The sequence below is a fragment of the Panicum virgatum genome, chromosome 7N, assembly GCF_016808335.1.
Source record: "Panicum virgatum strain AP13 chromosome 7N, P.virgatum_v5, whole genome shotgun sequence".
In the NCBI taxonomy this organism is placed as follows: Eukaryota; Viridiplantae; Streptophyta; class Magnoliopsida; order Poales; family Poaceae; genus Panicum; species Panicum virgatum.
In genome coordinates this window covers 42,167,847-42,184,328 of record NC_053151.1, presented here as the reverse complement: position 1 = coordinate 42,184,328, position 16,482 = coordinate 42,167,847, and the positions used below count along the sequence as shown (strand labels likewise).

General features: G+C 50.8%; 2 protein-coding genes across 2 annotated transcripts; one reads left to right on the top strand and one right to left on the bottom strand.

The window, feature by feature from the left end:
- Positions 1-9,432: 9,432 nt before the first annotated feature.
- LOC120680799 (subtilisin-like protease SBT1.3) lies at positions 9,433-12,326 on the top strand. The gene has a single exon (XM_039962344.1). It carries the CDS (start codon positions 9,700-9,702, stop codon positions 12,031-12,033), a length of 2,334 nt encoding a protein of 777 aa, XP_039818278.1. The 5' UTR covers positions 9,433-9,699; the 3' UTR covers positions 12,034-12,326.
- On the bottom strand, positions 12,189-16,482 carry LOC120680800 (copper chaperone for superoxide dismutase, chloroplastic). The gene is made up of 6 exons (XM_039962345.1): positions 16,078-16,482; positions 15,955-15,978; positions 14,644-14,716; positions 14,424-14,558; positions 13,725-13,945; positions 12,189-12,566 (listed from the first exon to the last, which is right to left on the bottom strand). The coding sequence occupies exons 1-6, from the start codon at positions 16,312-16,314 to the stop codon at positions 12,330-12,332; spliced, it is 927 nt and encodes a 308-aa protein (XP_039818279.1). The 5' UTR covers positions 16,315-16,482; the 3' UTR covers positions 12,189-12,329.

Here is a 16,482-nt window from a genome sequence, read left to right as displayed (position 1 = left end):
TCTGTGCCTCCCTATTTTTCATTCATCTATATTTCATATTATCTTCTAACTAACATGCTAACTGCCTCATATGCAACTGGTAATATTTATTGAATTACTATATTTGCGGTAGTAATTTTAATTGTGTATTTTTATTGCATATAAGTTAATTACTATATTTGCGGGTAGTAATTTTAATTGTGTATTTTTATTGCATATAAGTTTCATGGTTATAGAGCCATTAAAACAATTGTTGCAAATATAGTAATTGTACTTCACCCATATTGGTCATATCGAGTGGTTACATATATATAACACACAAAATTGAATCTACAGATTTTTAAAAAACCACACAAAAATAATAAAAGCAATACACAAAACACACAATCTACTCCTATCTTCCTGCTCTCTCAATCGCTACTCTCAATTATTAAAAGAGAAATCACCGCTCTCTTTTGTCTAAAATCGTTGCTCTCTAGTCTCTACTTCTCTCCTTTGTGCTCTGCTCTCTGCTCGTGCTTTCTCTCAATCGCTGCTCCCTCTCTCCAGTCACAGCCATAGCCTTCAATTGCTGCTTTTTTTCTCGAATACGCAGGAGAGCTGCGTATCTTTGTATTAATAGGTAGGAAAAGATGTGTTTTACAACGCGCAATGCCAAGACATGTGCAGCAACAAATACGCAGCCGCTATTACAGAAATAGATAGCTGCAAAGGTTCAGAACTAGAAAGCTTTATTACTCAGGAAATAAACAACCTAGTCTCTTGGCTCCTGCTAGCACCCATAGCTCGGCTTCTGATTTGATGGAAAATAACATCTGCTTCATCTCTCCGATGACAGCTAAGGCAGCAGGCCTCTGCACCTGGTGAGGGGACGCCGCTGCTCGCCTGCTCTCCATCGGCGCGTGCAGTGAGCTAGGGATGTTATGGTCTAGGCGGGGATGTCGTGGCACGAGCAGGCTTATCGAGTTGTGAGGCTGCCAGGGCTCACGTAGAGGCGCAGCCGCGCAGCCGGGGTGGGATCGGCTAGAGCAGAAACACGGCGAGTACCGGCAACGCGAGAAAGAAGAGACTAGAGGGGATCCGGCCGATCTTTCGATAGAGGCGAGGTAGCAAAGTAGTTCGAGTTCGGCTTGGACACCAACGGCCGGAAAGACAAAGAACTAAAACTGCCAGAACGTACTGAGATAGGAACATGTTCCGGCCCCACTTGTCAATGAGAAATGACATACCAAAAGTCAAAGTACCGCAGAATCGGTCCGCTCTTTATAAATAGTTAAAGATAAATATTAAAGATTAAAGATTATACTGAAATAAATGCTACAGTCGTGCGAATCCAATTGGATTGAAACTAGCCTCTAAAATATTCTAATAATTATAAAAAGGCTCATAGTTAATAATTATAATTATCTATCTCGTGCCCTCTTTTATCTATTAAATATTCTAACATATACTCTGAAATACTTATTTATTATTATCTAGTTGTAATAGATTTCATTTTCTACAACACCTCCATGTGTGTCTGATATATATTTAAATGAAACATTTTTTATGAATTGGTATTTTTATATCTTCCACCATACATCACCATACATGAAGAATTTTATATAAACAATAGTATAAATTATAATTGGTGTACTTTAGTATTTTACTATCATTATATACTTTAGATTCAGACTTGGGGTTACTTTAACTTTTAATAATGACATAATTAGATAATTTATATAAAAATTTAGGGGGTTATTTGTATTATTTTTATAATAGCATAGGTGGGTAATTTACACAAAGATTAGGGATTACTTTAGTCTATTTTTATAATGGTAGAGATTCGTAATTTATTAAGAAAGATAAAAGATCTAATGGCTATTATAATTAGAGTTGTCGAATTGAGAATTTCTAAAATTTCTCTATTATTTTAGATGCACTTAGGTTCCTAGATGTCTTCACGTGAAGACTTTAAAAAAAGCCTCCGATTAGTAACATTAAGATTGCCGCTCCAAGTTAACCCACACGAATTCGCTTCAAAAGAGGCTTCATTGCTAGTCAGGTAATGTAACTATGTGGGATCAATCCATGGGTACTGCAGAACACGGTAAGACACTAAGTTCAAGATGAGGCAAGGGCAGGGAGTTTGGCCGGCGCTAATTAAGCATCTGGGCGCTTTGCTGAGTGGAAGCTAAGGCGCGTTTTTGCTTTTGTACAGCTTTTGTTCTTTGTTTCTGTATAGCCCGTGTTTGAGTTTTTGTTTTCGTTCCCCCCCCCCCCCCCCCTGTAGGCAGCCTCCCAGGACTGCTTGCTTTTGCTTGTATTCTTCTGCTATATAGTAAATAGGAATAGTGCACGTTCTTGTGCCCATTTGAGTTATTCTTTTTTTTTCAACAAAAGAATGGTGATGTGAGTAGATCTAGCGAAACATAGCTTCTCTGGAATCTGGATGTATGGTCAGCAATTCCATTTCAATGTTCTTACGTGAACATGAACATTCAGCTGCAGCGGCCAGCAATTCGAACAATGAGTCCCTTCCGCGAGACATGCCCGAATTTGTGAGCAGAGAAGAATCTTCAAGGTGGAAATCGTTCATGTACCAGAGATGGCAAAGTATTCATGTACCAGAGATGGCAAAGTATTAAAAAAACCTTGAAATTTGAAATTCAAACAGAGAAAGGAGGGAAATAATAGGAGGGGAAGTTCATGGGCTTTGGATGTAAGAAGATTCACGGCCCATAGATCAGAATTCCATTGCCCATCCACGAGTTAGCTAGCTGGAGCAGGCTGACAGAGAGAGATACACGGCCCATGGAACAACAGGCTTTCTGCACGTTTCAAACAAAAGTCAAAACGCCACCCGGAGACCGAAGAGTTCCTGACACGCACACGGCTGCTGGACGTGCCGGAGTAGGGGCCGCGACACGATCAGGCATTCAGCCATTCAAGCCCCTATCGTCGTCCTCCTCGGTCGCTGCAGCGTTCGGCGTGTCGGCGGGGCCGAAGCCTGTGGATCCGGCGCCCACATGTGATGGCCGGCCGCTACACTGTGCTGTGCACCGGCGATTTTCCGGGGTGGTGCGGCGCCTGGCCAATCATGAGCGACCAAGGCGATCGCATTCAAGGGCGCGCGGCCGGCCATCCGGTGGCGCCTTTAAAGCCGGGGATCACCCATCGGATGAGCAGTGGCTTGATTCAGCGACCGTGTCAGAGGCGCGAGGTGGAGCCGAGGAGACAGTGTGCGCGGCTACGGATGCACATGCACGGCGGCGGGACCCCGCTGGATGGCCGGCCGTTGCGTCGCGTGGCTGGCCACCTCCATTGTCCATACCACGGCAGGGCGCGTGTGTTAGTGATGTGATGCCACTTCTCTGACGTCGTGTTATGGGCATGGCACTTGTTAAAAGTGTCTCAAGAAAGCAAAAACAATGGAGAGTGTACGCTGGGGAACGAAAGAGTTTTTACTTTGGATAAATTTGCTATTGGAGATTCTTCAATATTGATTTTTTGTCGTTAGATACTACTCAATCTTATATTCGCTAATAGAGACCCTTCAACTTTGTATATTTGCTGCAAGACACTATTTATTTAAATAATAATTTTTTTTGCTTAGGAGAGGGAAAGTAAGCAATAAAACCAAAACACCCATGTGGAGCATGCTCCAAAAATAAATTTATAGATAAAGAAAATGTTTATATATGACTAGTTGCACTGTAGCTGAAAATCACATAACCATCCAACTAGTGTAATAAAATACTTATTTTACTGTTTATGAGCATGTCTAGGCAGCGTGAGCACGTAGAAGCATTTTGGTATTGTCATTTATTTTCTCTCTTCTGAATAAATTCATTATTTTAATAAATATAATTTTTTATAGCAAATATCCGAACTCGAAGAGTATCTATTGCACAAATACAAGATTGAGTAGTGTCCCATAGTCAAAATCAACTTTGAAAATTATCCGGCAGCAAATTTACCCTTTCACCTTTCAGTTGCGAATTGTGCGAGCCCTTTTGGCACGGTTACGTTGCATTTCGCAGCTTCAAACCCACGGTCACTACTAGATAAGGCTCCTCTCTCGTGCTCAAAAAAAAAAAAAAAAGACTCCTCTCTCTCGGACGCAGCAACTCCATGTCTCCATGCGACCATGCCTCATGGGACGCTCACACGCTAGTGGGCCTGTTTGGATGGCGCCTGGCAGGTGCCTGGCGCAGGCAAGTTTACCAGGACTCCAACCAAGTGCTTGTTTAGTTCTTTTAAAATTCCAAAACTTTACAAGATTTCATATCACATCGAATTTTTAAACGTCGGTATGAAGTATTAAATGTAGCTAAATAAAATAATTAATTATATAATTTATTTATAATTTGCGAGACGAATCTTTTGAGCCTAGTTAATTCATAACCGGACAATAATTATCAAATACAAATAAAAATATTATAATACTTTACAAATTCCATTTACGCATCTAAAGAAGGGCAAAAAAAAAAACCTACTCGCAGACCTAACGGTCACTGGCAGGATGCCATCCTCTGGTCCCTATCATTCCCAGAGACGGAGGATGGATGACAAGACAGCAGCGCATCCAAAGAATTCACAGCGCATCCCCACGGGCTAACTTATGGCCCTATTTAATAGTTCTCAAATTTTTTTAATAATACATGTCACATCGAATCTTCGAACACATGCATATGCATGGAGCATTAAATATAGTTGAAAAAAACTAATTACATAGTTCAACTGATTAGTACGAGCTGAATTTTTTAAATCTAATTAGTCCATAATTAGATATTATTTGTCAAATAACAATAAAATGTACTACTATACCAAAATCCAAATTTTTTTCACAAACTAAACACACCCGTATTTTGGCGCTCATGTCGTCCGTACCGGCTCCGGACTCCGCTGCTGGAGTGGGCTTGCCGAGTGCTGCTGCTGGTACTGGCACAACGCAAAGACAACACCACGTGCCGCCTGAGCTGGAGACGAGACCACCCCGGCGTGCAGAGTGGCAGCAGAAGACCGCAGAGAGCCAGAGACGACGATGCGGACATGGCAGATGGCACCGAGCCGCGAGGAGCGCCGCGCGCCTGCCTATCATCGGCGCTCCCGGCAACGTACAGACGCGGTGAACACCGGCTCCGACGCCGATCGGAAAGACGAGGTTGAAAGCGAGCGCGCACGAGCACGGGTTCCGAGCCAGCACGTTGGCCGCTTGGCGGTGGCGGTGTCCGCCCTCCGCCGGGCCCCGCTGCGTCGTCGCCGCCGCCTGTGACATGAGTGCGTGACGACGTGCTGGTCACGCTGGAACCAAACGGTGCTTCGGATCATCGGATGCTTTCGCCAATCCAGGCACGGGCGGGTGGTGTGCCGGTGCCGTCGTCGTCCGGGGGGACAGCGCCGCCTGCGTGGCCCGTGATTTGCTCGAGGGATAACATAAGAACGACGGCAACAAAGGGCTCGGAGAATGGGGTGTGACCGTGTGAGGCTAAGCTAGGCTTAGCCAAACCTGGCAGTTTGTTTTGATGTGGCCATGTGATATTTTTTTTTTAGAGAACATGTGATATTTCCACTTGCGAGGTTTGGGAGACCATGTACATGTTGAGTGACGCCCGCGACTCGAACTAGTATTACGTTCGAACTAACTTGGCTAATGCGCTTGGCCCCTTCAAGAAAACGAGATCTGTCGCTATGACACAAACATGTGCATTGGCCGATGGTCAATGGTCCATCTAGCTTGGCCAATTATTATCGACTACCCACAGGAGGACTACATTGCAAGTATGCAAAAATGGACGACTAAGACTGACTTCAACAGCGGTAGTCAAAAACATTTTGCCTCTCCCTCTCCTACTGTTCACGCGAGGCATGTTCTCCAACAGACGACGCATACTCGGGAGGCAAAGTGCCTCGGAAATTGCAATCCCTCTCTCCTCCAACGCATACACTGCTGCTCTGGCGCGCGGGACGGAGGCGGAGGCGGAGGCGGAGGGAGGAGGCGTCGCACCCTGTGCGGATCCAGCCGGGAGGGAGCTCCGGGGCCGCGGCCTCTGCTCCGCCATGGCCCCGCACGGCCTCCATGCAGGGGCACGCGAGCGCCGCCATGCAAAGGGGCCCGGGACCGCCGTCCCGGGCGTCCGACGCTGTGCAGAGGGCCACCGGGGAGGGAGCCATCGGGGGAGGGAGCCGCCGGTGGGGAGGGAATCGCCGTGCAGAGACCGCCGGTGGGGAGTCGCCGTGGCCCGCGGGCGAGCAGCGCCGCCCCGCGGGCAGGCGAGCTCCGCGCTGCCGCGGCCTTGGGCGGGCGAGCTCCAATGAGCTTCGGCTTCGTCGCCGGTCCGCTCCCTCTCTCCTGGCAGCTCGGTGGAGGCCGCAGCGGTGGAGGACGGCGAGCCTGGGCATCCATGGAGCTCCCTCCTCTCTCGGCGTGGGCAGCGGTGGCGGTCAGCGGTCGGCGCGGGCGCGGAGCAGAGGACCTCCGATTTGCGTTAGCTGTTGGAGATGACCAGAAATGCGTAGGCAATGTATCTACTGTAGAGGATGCAAATGAAGGATTGCATGTCCCATTTTGCCTTCTATTGTTGGAGTTGGTCTAACCAAAAATATGCAACAGCAACATGTGTTTTAAATCATGGGTTTAATAAGGGCCCGAAGGTGAAACCCTCCCCCTCCCCCACGTCGCTCGACCAGGCGACTCGGGGGGGGGGGGGGGGGCAACCCTCGTCGCAGCCTAACCTCCTCCGACGAGCCGCCTCCGGCGGCCGTCGCCGTCGCCGGCGACCGTCCGTGCGGCGACGGCGACCGGCGGCTGAGCCGAAGCCGGCTCAGCTTGCCGTCTCCCTTCCCCTCTTTCTCTCTCCCCCGCCTCCTTCCCCCCGGCCCCAAACCTTGTCACCGCCGGCCACCGGGGCCAGATCCGGGCTCTCCCTCGCCGGATCTGGGCCCCCTCGGGCCGGATCGAGCCGTCCTCGGCCTCCTTCACTGGTTGTCGCCAAGGGGCGCTGCCGCTTCGGGCTCCTCTGGGCGCTGCGCCGCTCCTCCGCGGCCGCCTTCGCCGGTTGGGCGCCTCACCGCTCCCCCTCCATGGCCACCTTGCGGGGTCTCTGGTGGGTGGTCGTGCCGCCGGGCCACCGCCGCGCGTCTCTGGTGGGTGGTCCGCGTGGCCATGCCGCGGGGCGGGGCGGGGCTGGGCCGCCGCCGCTCGCTTCGGTCCGCGCGGCCGCGTGGCCTCGCTGCTAGAGCTGGGGGGCTTGGGTGGCCTTCCGCTCCGGTCTCGCGGCTCCGGCCAGCTTGGGGTCGCTCCCTCCTTCGTCGGTGGTGCCGGCGCCGCATTCCAGACCCCTCGCGCGGTGGCGCTGCCTGGCCGGAAGGCTGGTCGCTGCTGGAACCGGCGTGGCTCCTGTCCTCTGCCTGTGCTTGCGTGTGCGGCGGCGTTTTCCGGCTGCGAGACTGGCTGGCGTGGGTCCTGGGCCTCGCGCGGCGCGCTGGTCGCTGGTGGCCAGCCGCCGCCGCTGGCGGCCGTGGCTCTGGGCCCTTCGGCAACCGTGGCTCTGTTTGGCGTCCAGCTCGGTGGGTTCCGTGGGCTTCCTTGGCTCCAATTCCCTCGGTTCGCCTAGATTCCCTGGCGTTGCGTCCTTGAGGGGAAGAAGGGGGGGGGGGGGGGTAAGGCGAAAGCCATGGCCGTTTGTGGGTCGATGACGACGATGCCCTCGGGCGCCGTCTACCTTGTTGAAGGCGTCATCCGTTCCCCCTTTTTCCCTCTTCTCCAGCGAGCTTTCTAGGTGAAAACCTTGTCCTTTTGGTCCCGCAACGGTGGCGCCAGTGGCGTCACTTCCTTCTTGAAGGCTTTGCGGTCAGCGCTCGGCTGGCTTTGGGGCCTGAGGGTGTCTACTCTACCCACCTTGTTCGGGCGACGCAGAGGTTGCCCCTATCACCTGCCCCTCCAATCCGGCCCTCATTTCATATCTCCCGCCATCACTTTTGGTTGCTCAGGTCGTTTTAGTTTGGCGGATGCTTTGCCGCCCTGCTTGTCGAAGTCCGTTTAGGTGGATGCTTTGCCACCTCTAACTGGTCGTGCCTTCTGGTGGATGTTTTGCCACCTCTCTTGGTTTGGGCGGATGCTTTACCGCTGTGGTTCGTCTTCACCCTCGGCGGATGCTTTGCCGCTGGGGATCTTGGTGCTGCGACGGAGGCTGTGCAACCTTAGTATTGTTGGGTTTCTTTTTGCAGGTTTGGTTGTGGAGATAGTGTGGGCTCCTTTGGTTTGTGGGTTGAGCGTGTTGTCCTCCCCGTGTTGTTTGCTGTTGTACGTGTTGTCGCTGTGTTTTCTCGCTTGTGTGTGTGTTTTTCCAGTGTTTCTCTGTTTTTTAGTCCTTTGTGCTCTTGTGTTGGTCAAGTCTTGTTTGGCCGCATCAAGATTGTGTTTCTAACTTATTTCTTATTAATGAAAAACGTGCTCCGGCACTATCGAGAAAAAAAATAAGACCCTGAAGATGATGGCTCGTAGTTTTGTCAAGATCAGAGTGTGATATTCCCCCTGCTAGGCTATGTCCACATAAACGGGGACACACCCACACCCCAGGGTGCCGCAACCGCAACCGCAACAGCTAAATGTAAATTCTGAAATTTCTCCAACCAATCAGATTAAAAAGTCGTCTGTTATATGTCCCTGTTGTTCATGCGGTTCTTCATCTCTCTTCAGCTCAGCTCATCCCTTAAACCATTCCCCGTAGCGTCCAACCAGGAGAATTAACCCAACATTTTCATGCAACTTGGATAGTTCGTTCCATGGGTCCCCCCACGACAGACTCCATGGCTTGCCTCGTCGCAGCGCAAAGCAAAAGCCGAAGCAGCAGCGCCTTCGCTCCAGATTTCCGTATTCCTCGTACGAGCCGCTCACACTTGATGCAAACGTACCCGCGGGCTGCCATTAGCAACGTTCTTCTCTTTGATTAGCTGGCGTCACCGTCGCCTCGACGGCGATCTTCTCCCTCCCCACGTACCCTGCGTCACTGACGTTAACAGTGCCTAGCAAATGAATTGTTTTCACGAACCGGAGCAACCGTCTACGGTGACGAAATCAATGCGATTCAGCCCCCCGTAAAGCGGTAAGACCGTCCACAGCGATAGGAGGAAATGGAGGAGTAAATCTACTGTTTGGCACTGTAGATGCATTGTTTGGCACTGTAGACAGAGAGGGCGTGGGAAACGAGGCAAGAGCAAATTTGCTCTTACTCTTGCCATTGTGGACAGCCTAAGCGCCATGTGCCGATGCGCGGCGTTCGGATCGGATCCACCGCTTCCATTTTCCCCCTTTCTCGAATCTAACCTTGCAGTGCAGGAAGAAGAAGAACGCAAGGGTCAATGGCCCACACAAAATTTCTCCACGGGATGGGAGTAATAATTGCGGAATGTCATGAGCGCACCTAACAACGGCTCTCTGAATTTACAAGCCCCCACCGCACACCCGAGTGAATTCACTTCAATGAGGCGGACGCCGGCGCCAGCAACCACCACCTCCAGCTCCTCCTCACTCGCCATTCCTCTGCTCCCCTCCACAGTCCACAGTCCACACGACGCAGCTCGCTCACTCCGCTGTCAGAGCATGCTCTGACAGCTAGGGCACTGTTAGAGCAGCGGCGTACATAACGGCAGGGCCGCAGGCTTCTCCACATTGCTGTCCTGAAATTTGCCTCCATCCATCCATCTCGGACCTCGGTCAGCTTCGGCTCGTCCTCCATGGGTTTTGGCAGCGCGAGATGGAGGGCTCTGCCGCTGTGCCTAGCGCTCGTGGCTCTGCAAGCATTCCTCCCGGCGTGCGCGGCGGCGCCCAAGACGTACATCGTTCAGATGGCGGCGTCTGAGATGCCGAGCTCGTTCGATTTCCACCACGAATGGTACGCCTCCACTGTGAAATCCGTGAGTTCTGTGCAGCTGCAAGGCGAGGAGGATGACCCGTACGCGAGGAGGATCGTCTACAACTACGAGACGGCGTTCCACGGCTTCGCGGCGAGGCTGGACGAGGACGAGGCCGAGCGGATGGCCGAGGCGGACGGCGTGGTGACCGTGCTCCCGGAGACGGTCCTGCAGCTGCACACCACCCGGAGCCCGGACTTCCTGGGCATCGGCCCGGAGATCAGCGACAGCATCTGGTCGGCGGGGCTCGCCGACCACGACGTCGTCGTGGGCGTGCTCGACACCGGCATATGGCCCGAGAGCCCCAGCTTCAGCGACAAGGGCCTCGGCCCCGTGCCGGCCAAGTGGAAGGGCCTGTGCCAGACGGGGCGCGGCTTCACCACGGCCAACTGCAACCGCAAGGTCATCGGCGCGCGCATCTTCTACAACGGCTACGAGGCCTCGTCGGGGCCCATCAACGAGACCACCGAGCTCAAGTCCCCGCGGGACCAGGACGGCCACGGCACCCACACCGCGGCCACCGCCGCGGGCGCGCCCGTGCCGGACGCCAACCTCTTCGGCTACGCCCGCGGCGTCGCCCGGGGCATGGCGCCCCGCGCACGCGTCGCGGCGTACAAGGTGTGCTGGGCGGGCGGCTGCTTCAGCTCCGACATCCTGGCGGCCGTCGACCGCGCCGTGGCGGACGGCGTCGACGTGCTCTCCATCTCGCTCGGCGGCGGCTCCTCCCCCTACTACCACGACAGCCTGGCCATCGCGTCGTTCGCCGCCATGCAGATGGGCGTGTTCGTCGCCTGCTCGGGCGGCAACGCCGGCCCGGACCCCATAAGCCTCACCAACCTGTCGCCGTGGATAACCACGGTGGGCGCGAGCACCATGGACCGAGACTTCCCGGCCACGGTGACGCTCGGCAATGGCGCGAACATCACCGGCGTTTCGCTCTACAAAGGACGGCGAAATCTCTCTTCCCAGGAGCAATACCCGTTGGTGTACATGGGCGGCAACTCGAGCATCCCGGACCCCAGGTCTCTGTGCCTGGATGGGACTCTGCAGCCGCAAGAAGTCGTTGGAAAGATTGTGATTTGCGACCGCGGCATTAGTCCACGGGTGCAGAAGGGTCAGGTTGTCAAGAACGCCGGCGGCATGGGCATGATTCTCGCCAACACTCCGGCGAACGGCGAGGAGCTTGTCGCCGACAGCCACCTGCTGCCTGCAGTTGCCGTTGGGGAGTCCGAAGGCATCGCCGCCAAGAAGTACAGCAAAACAGCCCCGAAACCAACCGCGACGCTCAGCTTCGACGGAACCAAGCTCGGGATCCGCCCATCGCCGGTGGTCGCCGCGTTCTCCTCCCGGGGACCGAACTTCCTGACCCTGGAGATCCTCAAGCCGGATGTCATCGCGCCCGGCGTGAACATCTTGGCGGCATGGAGCGGCGACGCCAGCCCGTCGAGCTTGTCCACCGACCGCCGCCGCGTCGGGTTCAACATCCTCTCGGGGACGTCCATGTCGTGCCCTCACGTCGCCGGCGTGGCCGCGCTGATCAAGGCCAGCCACCCGGACTGGAGCCCCGCGAAGATCAAGTCCGCGCTGATGACCACCGCCTACGTTCACGACAACACTTACCGGTCGCTCAAGGACGCGGCCACCGGCAAGGCGTCCACGCCGTTCGATCACGGTGCCGGGCACATACACCCGCTGCGCGCTCTCAACCCTGGCCTGGTCTACGACATCGGCCAGGACGACTACCTGGAGTTCCTCTGCGTGGAGAACCTAACGCCGATGCAGCTCAGGGCCTTCACCAAGAACTCGAGCAAGACATGCAAGCACACCTTCAGCTCGCCGGGTGACCTGAACTACCCGGCCATCTCCGCCGTCTTCGCCGAGCAGCCATCTGCAGCGCTGACGGTTCGCCGCACCGTGACGAACGTCGGCCCTCCGTCTTCGACATACCATGTGAAGGTCTCTGAGTTCAAAGGCGCCGACATTGTCGTCGAACCGAGCACCCTGCACTTCACAAGCTCGAACCAGCAGCTGACCTACAAGGTGACGATGACAACCAAGGCTGCGCAGAAGACACCGGAGTTCGGAGCGCTGTCCTGGAGCGACGGCATCCACATCGTCCGAAGCCCCCTCGTTCTCACATGGCTGCCACCAATGTGAGCTTGCTTTGTCTACTGTGCATGCGCCGCTAGTCAAGCAATGGAGAAGGAACCTCCGCGGCTCCGCGGCCAGGGTAACCAAGAGTCCAAGACATATCGATTGTGTTTGTGTAGCAGAATGCCAGAATCCACTAACCGACGCAAACACTGTCAAGCTCCAGGGAAAACAGGCTTTATTCCTCGATGTTGTATTCTGCTTATTCCAGATGTTCAGTTGCTGGTTTAATTTTTTCTAAATTAATGTGTGTACAACAACATATGCGAGCAAACATTATGGAAAATTCGCTGGCAGCAGATTTAACTTGATTCCCAGATGGTGACACCATCACAGGTGCAGAGCTTCTTGTAGTTCTCTCCTACACCGGCACTTCGTGCAATCACGCCTGCTGCAATGCCAGGGTCTGATCTGTCCTCAGTTGCATACAACGCAACCGAGCGGCCAATCAAGTCAACAACTCTCAATTTCTCTTTTGATCCTGAGAAATGGGCTTCCCCGTTGTCTCCAGCTTCTAGTGTTCCCAGGTCACCAAGAGCCTGTGTCACGAAAGCATAAAATCAGAGGTTCTCATTTCGATTTGAAAGGAAAGGATAATGCTTTCATCTTTGAAACCATGTTCCTTCAAATAATTGTTTTTCTCCGTAAAGCAGCAGCACACTTGAATATCACGTTTTGATCAGGGTTCATACGGACATGTTTTCACTGTTGAAACTAACAGAAAATGAAACGGCCACCCCAGTTCCTACCGTTTTGAAAGACTGATCACTCAGCGAAATTCAGCATTATTTTTTTGAAACCTCTACAGAACATACCCATCCTTCAGTTGGCAGACACTGCTTATCTTTCATAAAGATGTTCCCTGTGTAAAATTTATGCTATGCAAATCTAGTGTAACAGATGCAAGCAATAAAAGACGGTCCACCGGTGAGGTGACCTACAGTTGCTCCATTCCAAATCTGCTATCTTCGGACAACACATGTGATGCAGCAAAGAGAGAGAGAAAAAAAAGGCCAGGCCAGTGTCTTGCTCATATTTGCAGGAACTATTTGGTTTGGTGCATTTGGTCGTGTATTGAAGACACAATGAATGCTTTGTAGTAGAGTAGATCGGTAGATCAGGGGGGAACTGCAGAGGGAACATGAATAACAAATCTAGCAGCAGCAAATCACTATGGTTGGTGTTTCATAAAGAGTGACCACATAAAAATATCATGGCTCATGGGGTCATGGTCATAAGTGCGCGGGTATGTTGAAGTCTCCATAAGTATATGCTTCAAACCATAAGCAAGCTAACCTATTTAATTGGGCAGAATTTTGCTTTTGTATCTATGCAACAATGTCCAATGTCTATAGAAGGTCACAAGGGACTTAAATGAAACAGACATAAGAGAACTTGTCCGAGATACAGGCATAAAGTAGAAGGTCACTATGACAACTGTGATAGGCAATTACATGCAATGGATGCAACTCTGGAAGAACAAGTAAGGCAAAGTATAAAGAAATCTAAAAGATAAGCCATCCGCTCTGAAGTTGCTTGCCTTTGTAGTGTTAACCATGATAAAAGATAAAATGATTATATGAAGCTAAATTATCCCATTACATAAGAGAATTCCTTTGCCTTTCCAATCACCAATATGTTACCATTTGTAAATCATTTTATGACTGCGTTGATGGTTTCAAGTGTTGGAATATTACCTTATCAGCTTCATAATCTGGTGGATTATATACTTTGCCAGTGCTTTCTGCTCCTCTTGTCAAATCCCCAAACTCATTTATCGACCATCCATGTTTACCAGGTGATAAACCACTAAAGGTGGCTTCAACTCTAGCCAACTCCATGTTGACTTGGGCCAGACGAACAACACCAAATACAGCCGGCCCTTTAAACTCAGCTACAGCAGCGGAAACCAAGAAGTCTGCAATGTTAGGGGCACAGAATTAGTCCTCATTATACAAAACTATGAAGCATATTAGCAAAATAACAAGCAAGCAATCCGAAGATAGTCTTCAAAGTATGTGCCAATTTAAATGTGCTCCATCAAACAATTAAATAAGCTCAATAAGACCTGGTGTGGCTTAGAAGCATTTCATCATCAAAGACATAAAGACTAGAGTAGCATCTTAAAGGTATTCACAATTTTCATGCATCTCGTAATATGAAAGAGAGGACACATGCACAAGAGACAATTAAAACCCACTGCTACAAAATTCTACATGTTGAAGAAGTAGCCAGTATGGCAGTATCATGATTCACCCACCAGCGATCTCTACATTTACCATAATGAACATCTAATTTAATATCACATGATTTGAGGACAAATACCAGCAAATATCCAAGCTAATATGAAATAATTTTGATAAAAAGACATGCTGAATATATAAACTAGCACAAACCATTTGGGTTCCCCTGTCCAATCAGACGTGCATCTCGGCCTGTTTGATGCAGGGCATCTAACATTGTCTTCACTGGAAGAGACCCAAGAACTCTGACAACTTGGTTAGGCAAGTCCACTTCAATGTTTTTTATTCCTGCAGCAAAAGGCGATCTTCATAAACCAAACAGAAATGGTTGAAACTTGAAAGAGAGAGTATGTTCAAAGTTTCATTCACTCACCTTCAAGAGTTTGCAGCTTGTTTTTCGCAGCTGTAACGCAGCCCTCACATTTCATGTCCACCATGAATTCCGTCTTCAGATCATATAAGGCACAAGATTATTATATATATATCTTTTCATTGAGAAATTTAAAAATATCTCGAGAAAATGCTTAGGGTGAACCACAACTTAATGTTTGTTTTAAAATATCATGCGAAGAAACAAAAGCCACTATACTCTGTTGAGCCAAAAAGACTACAGATTGCCTAATTCATAAAAAGAAAAATAAAGACAGAATGTTGCAGCCTTGTCTTTCTAGATTGCATTCAAGTTAAATATACTGTACACCAGAACTCGAGATTACTTAAGATAAGGCTAAAAATCCACTCCGGAAAAAGGTCTAACTCATGGACTTCATGAAGCACCCCCATGTCAAGAACCTAGGTTTGTCTTTTCAGAATGGAACAAACACACTTTGGGGGTAGGCTTCAGGACTACAGAACCTAGTCCCTGAGTAACTAATCTAATATTATGATTACATCACCCTTCCACGCGAGAGCTTAGGTTGCTAGGAGGAAATTACAGTGTCTTTTAGTGATTGATGCTAAGTTATGGCTTTGTGAATATGACAGAGCATCTCAAGCAACTTAGGACTGGTATCTAGTGCCATCTTGATAGTTTATCACATGTCCAAGCAAAATACAAGCATTTGGATGAATTATGCTGGCTACTATCTGACCTTCATACTCAAATTTCGTATCCCTCTATCCAAGTTGTGTAAAACTAAAACTACTCATCCGGTCTAATTGTCCTAAATATACTTCATACTAGAACTGGCTGTCCCTCTCTAAGGAACAATCTGGATGTTTCTGAAGATGAGACTATGGTTCCTCCCAATCCTCCCATTGGTTCCATATATGCTGGGTTTAGTTATCCCCTTAAAGGTATGTTCTAGCAAAATGAAATGAAGGATAGATGTATTACTGCGGCAATGCATCAAATATCTTGATGCGGCACGAAAACAAACATGACTCAGTCCCAAAAAAAGTGCAAAATACCCACAAACTACAGTGAGAAGGACAATCTAGTCAGCCACCTACATCAATCAGACAACTGAACATATCAGTATATCACCATACCACTCGACCAAGAGGCAAGCTATTTAAACCTAGATTGAGAATTCCTGTATTCAATTGCCCACTTCTCATGCACCAACTCAATCCAGTACCTAATCATGAAAAACTAATTTGGGTTCTCGCGAACACCTCCCTGCCCAAGTACCATCGGAGGTCAAAACTAAAGGGCCGCCTAGTAAAGTCAGGGTGCACCTACCGTGAGCTCCGGAAGCGCCGACTCCTGCAACCGCAACACGCCAGAACCAACAAGGTCAGATAAGCCGCATAGCTCAGGGGAGGCGAGAAAATTACTGGCGAGGACGCGAGGAAGGGACCAAACCTTATCGGGCGCCGAGAGATCGGCCGTGGCCGCGGTGGCCATCGGAGGCACGGCGTTGGGCGCGCGTCCGGAGGTCGAGGAGGCGGAGGCGGAGGCGGAGGCGGAGAGGAAGGAGGCAGGCAGAGGGAAGCGGAGCTTGGAGGTGGAGGGGCCCGAGGAGGACAGGGCGTAGGCTGCGGCTGCTGCTGCGGGCACGGCGGCGGTGGCGGCGGCGAAGGCCCTGAGGAAGCCCACCATCCTGCGCTGCGCTGCGCTGCGCCCCTTGCTTTTTGTAGCCTCTTTCCGGTGTCTTCTGCTTCCCGCGGGTTGGTTGGTTGGATGGGAATCCGGGTTGGTTGACTAGTGAACGCTGCTGGTTTTCGTTCTGAACTTGAACTTGGCTGCCAGATTTCATTTCGTTTCAGG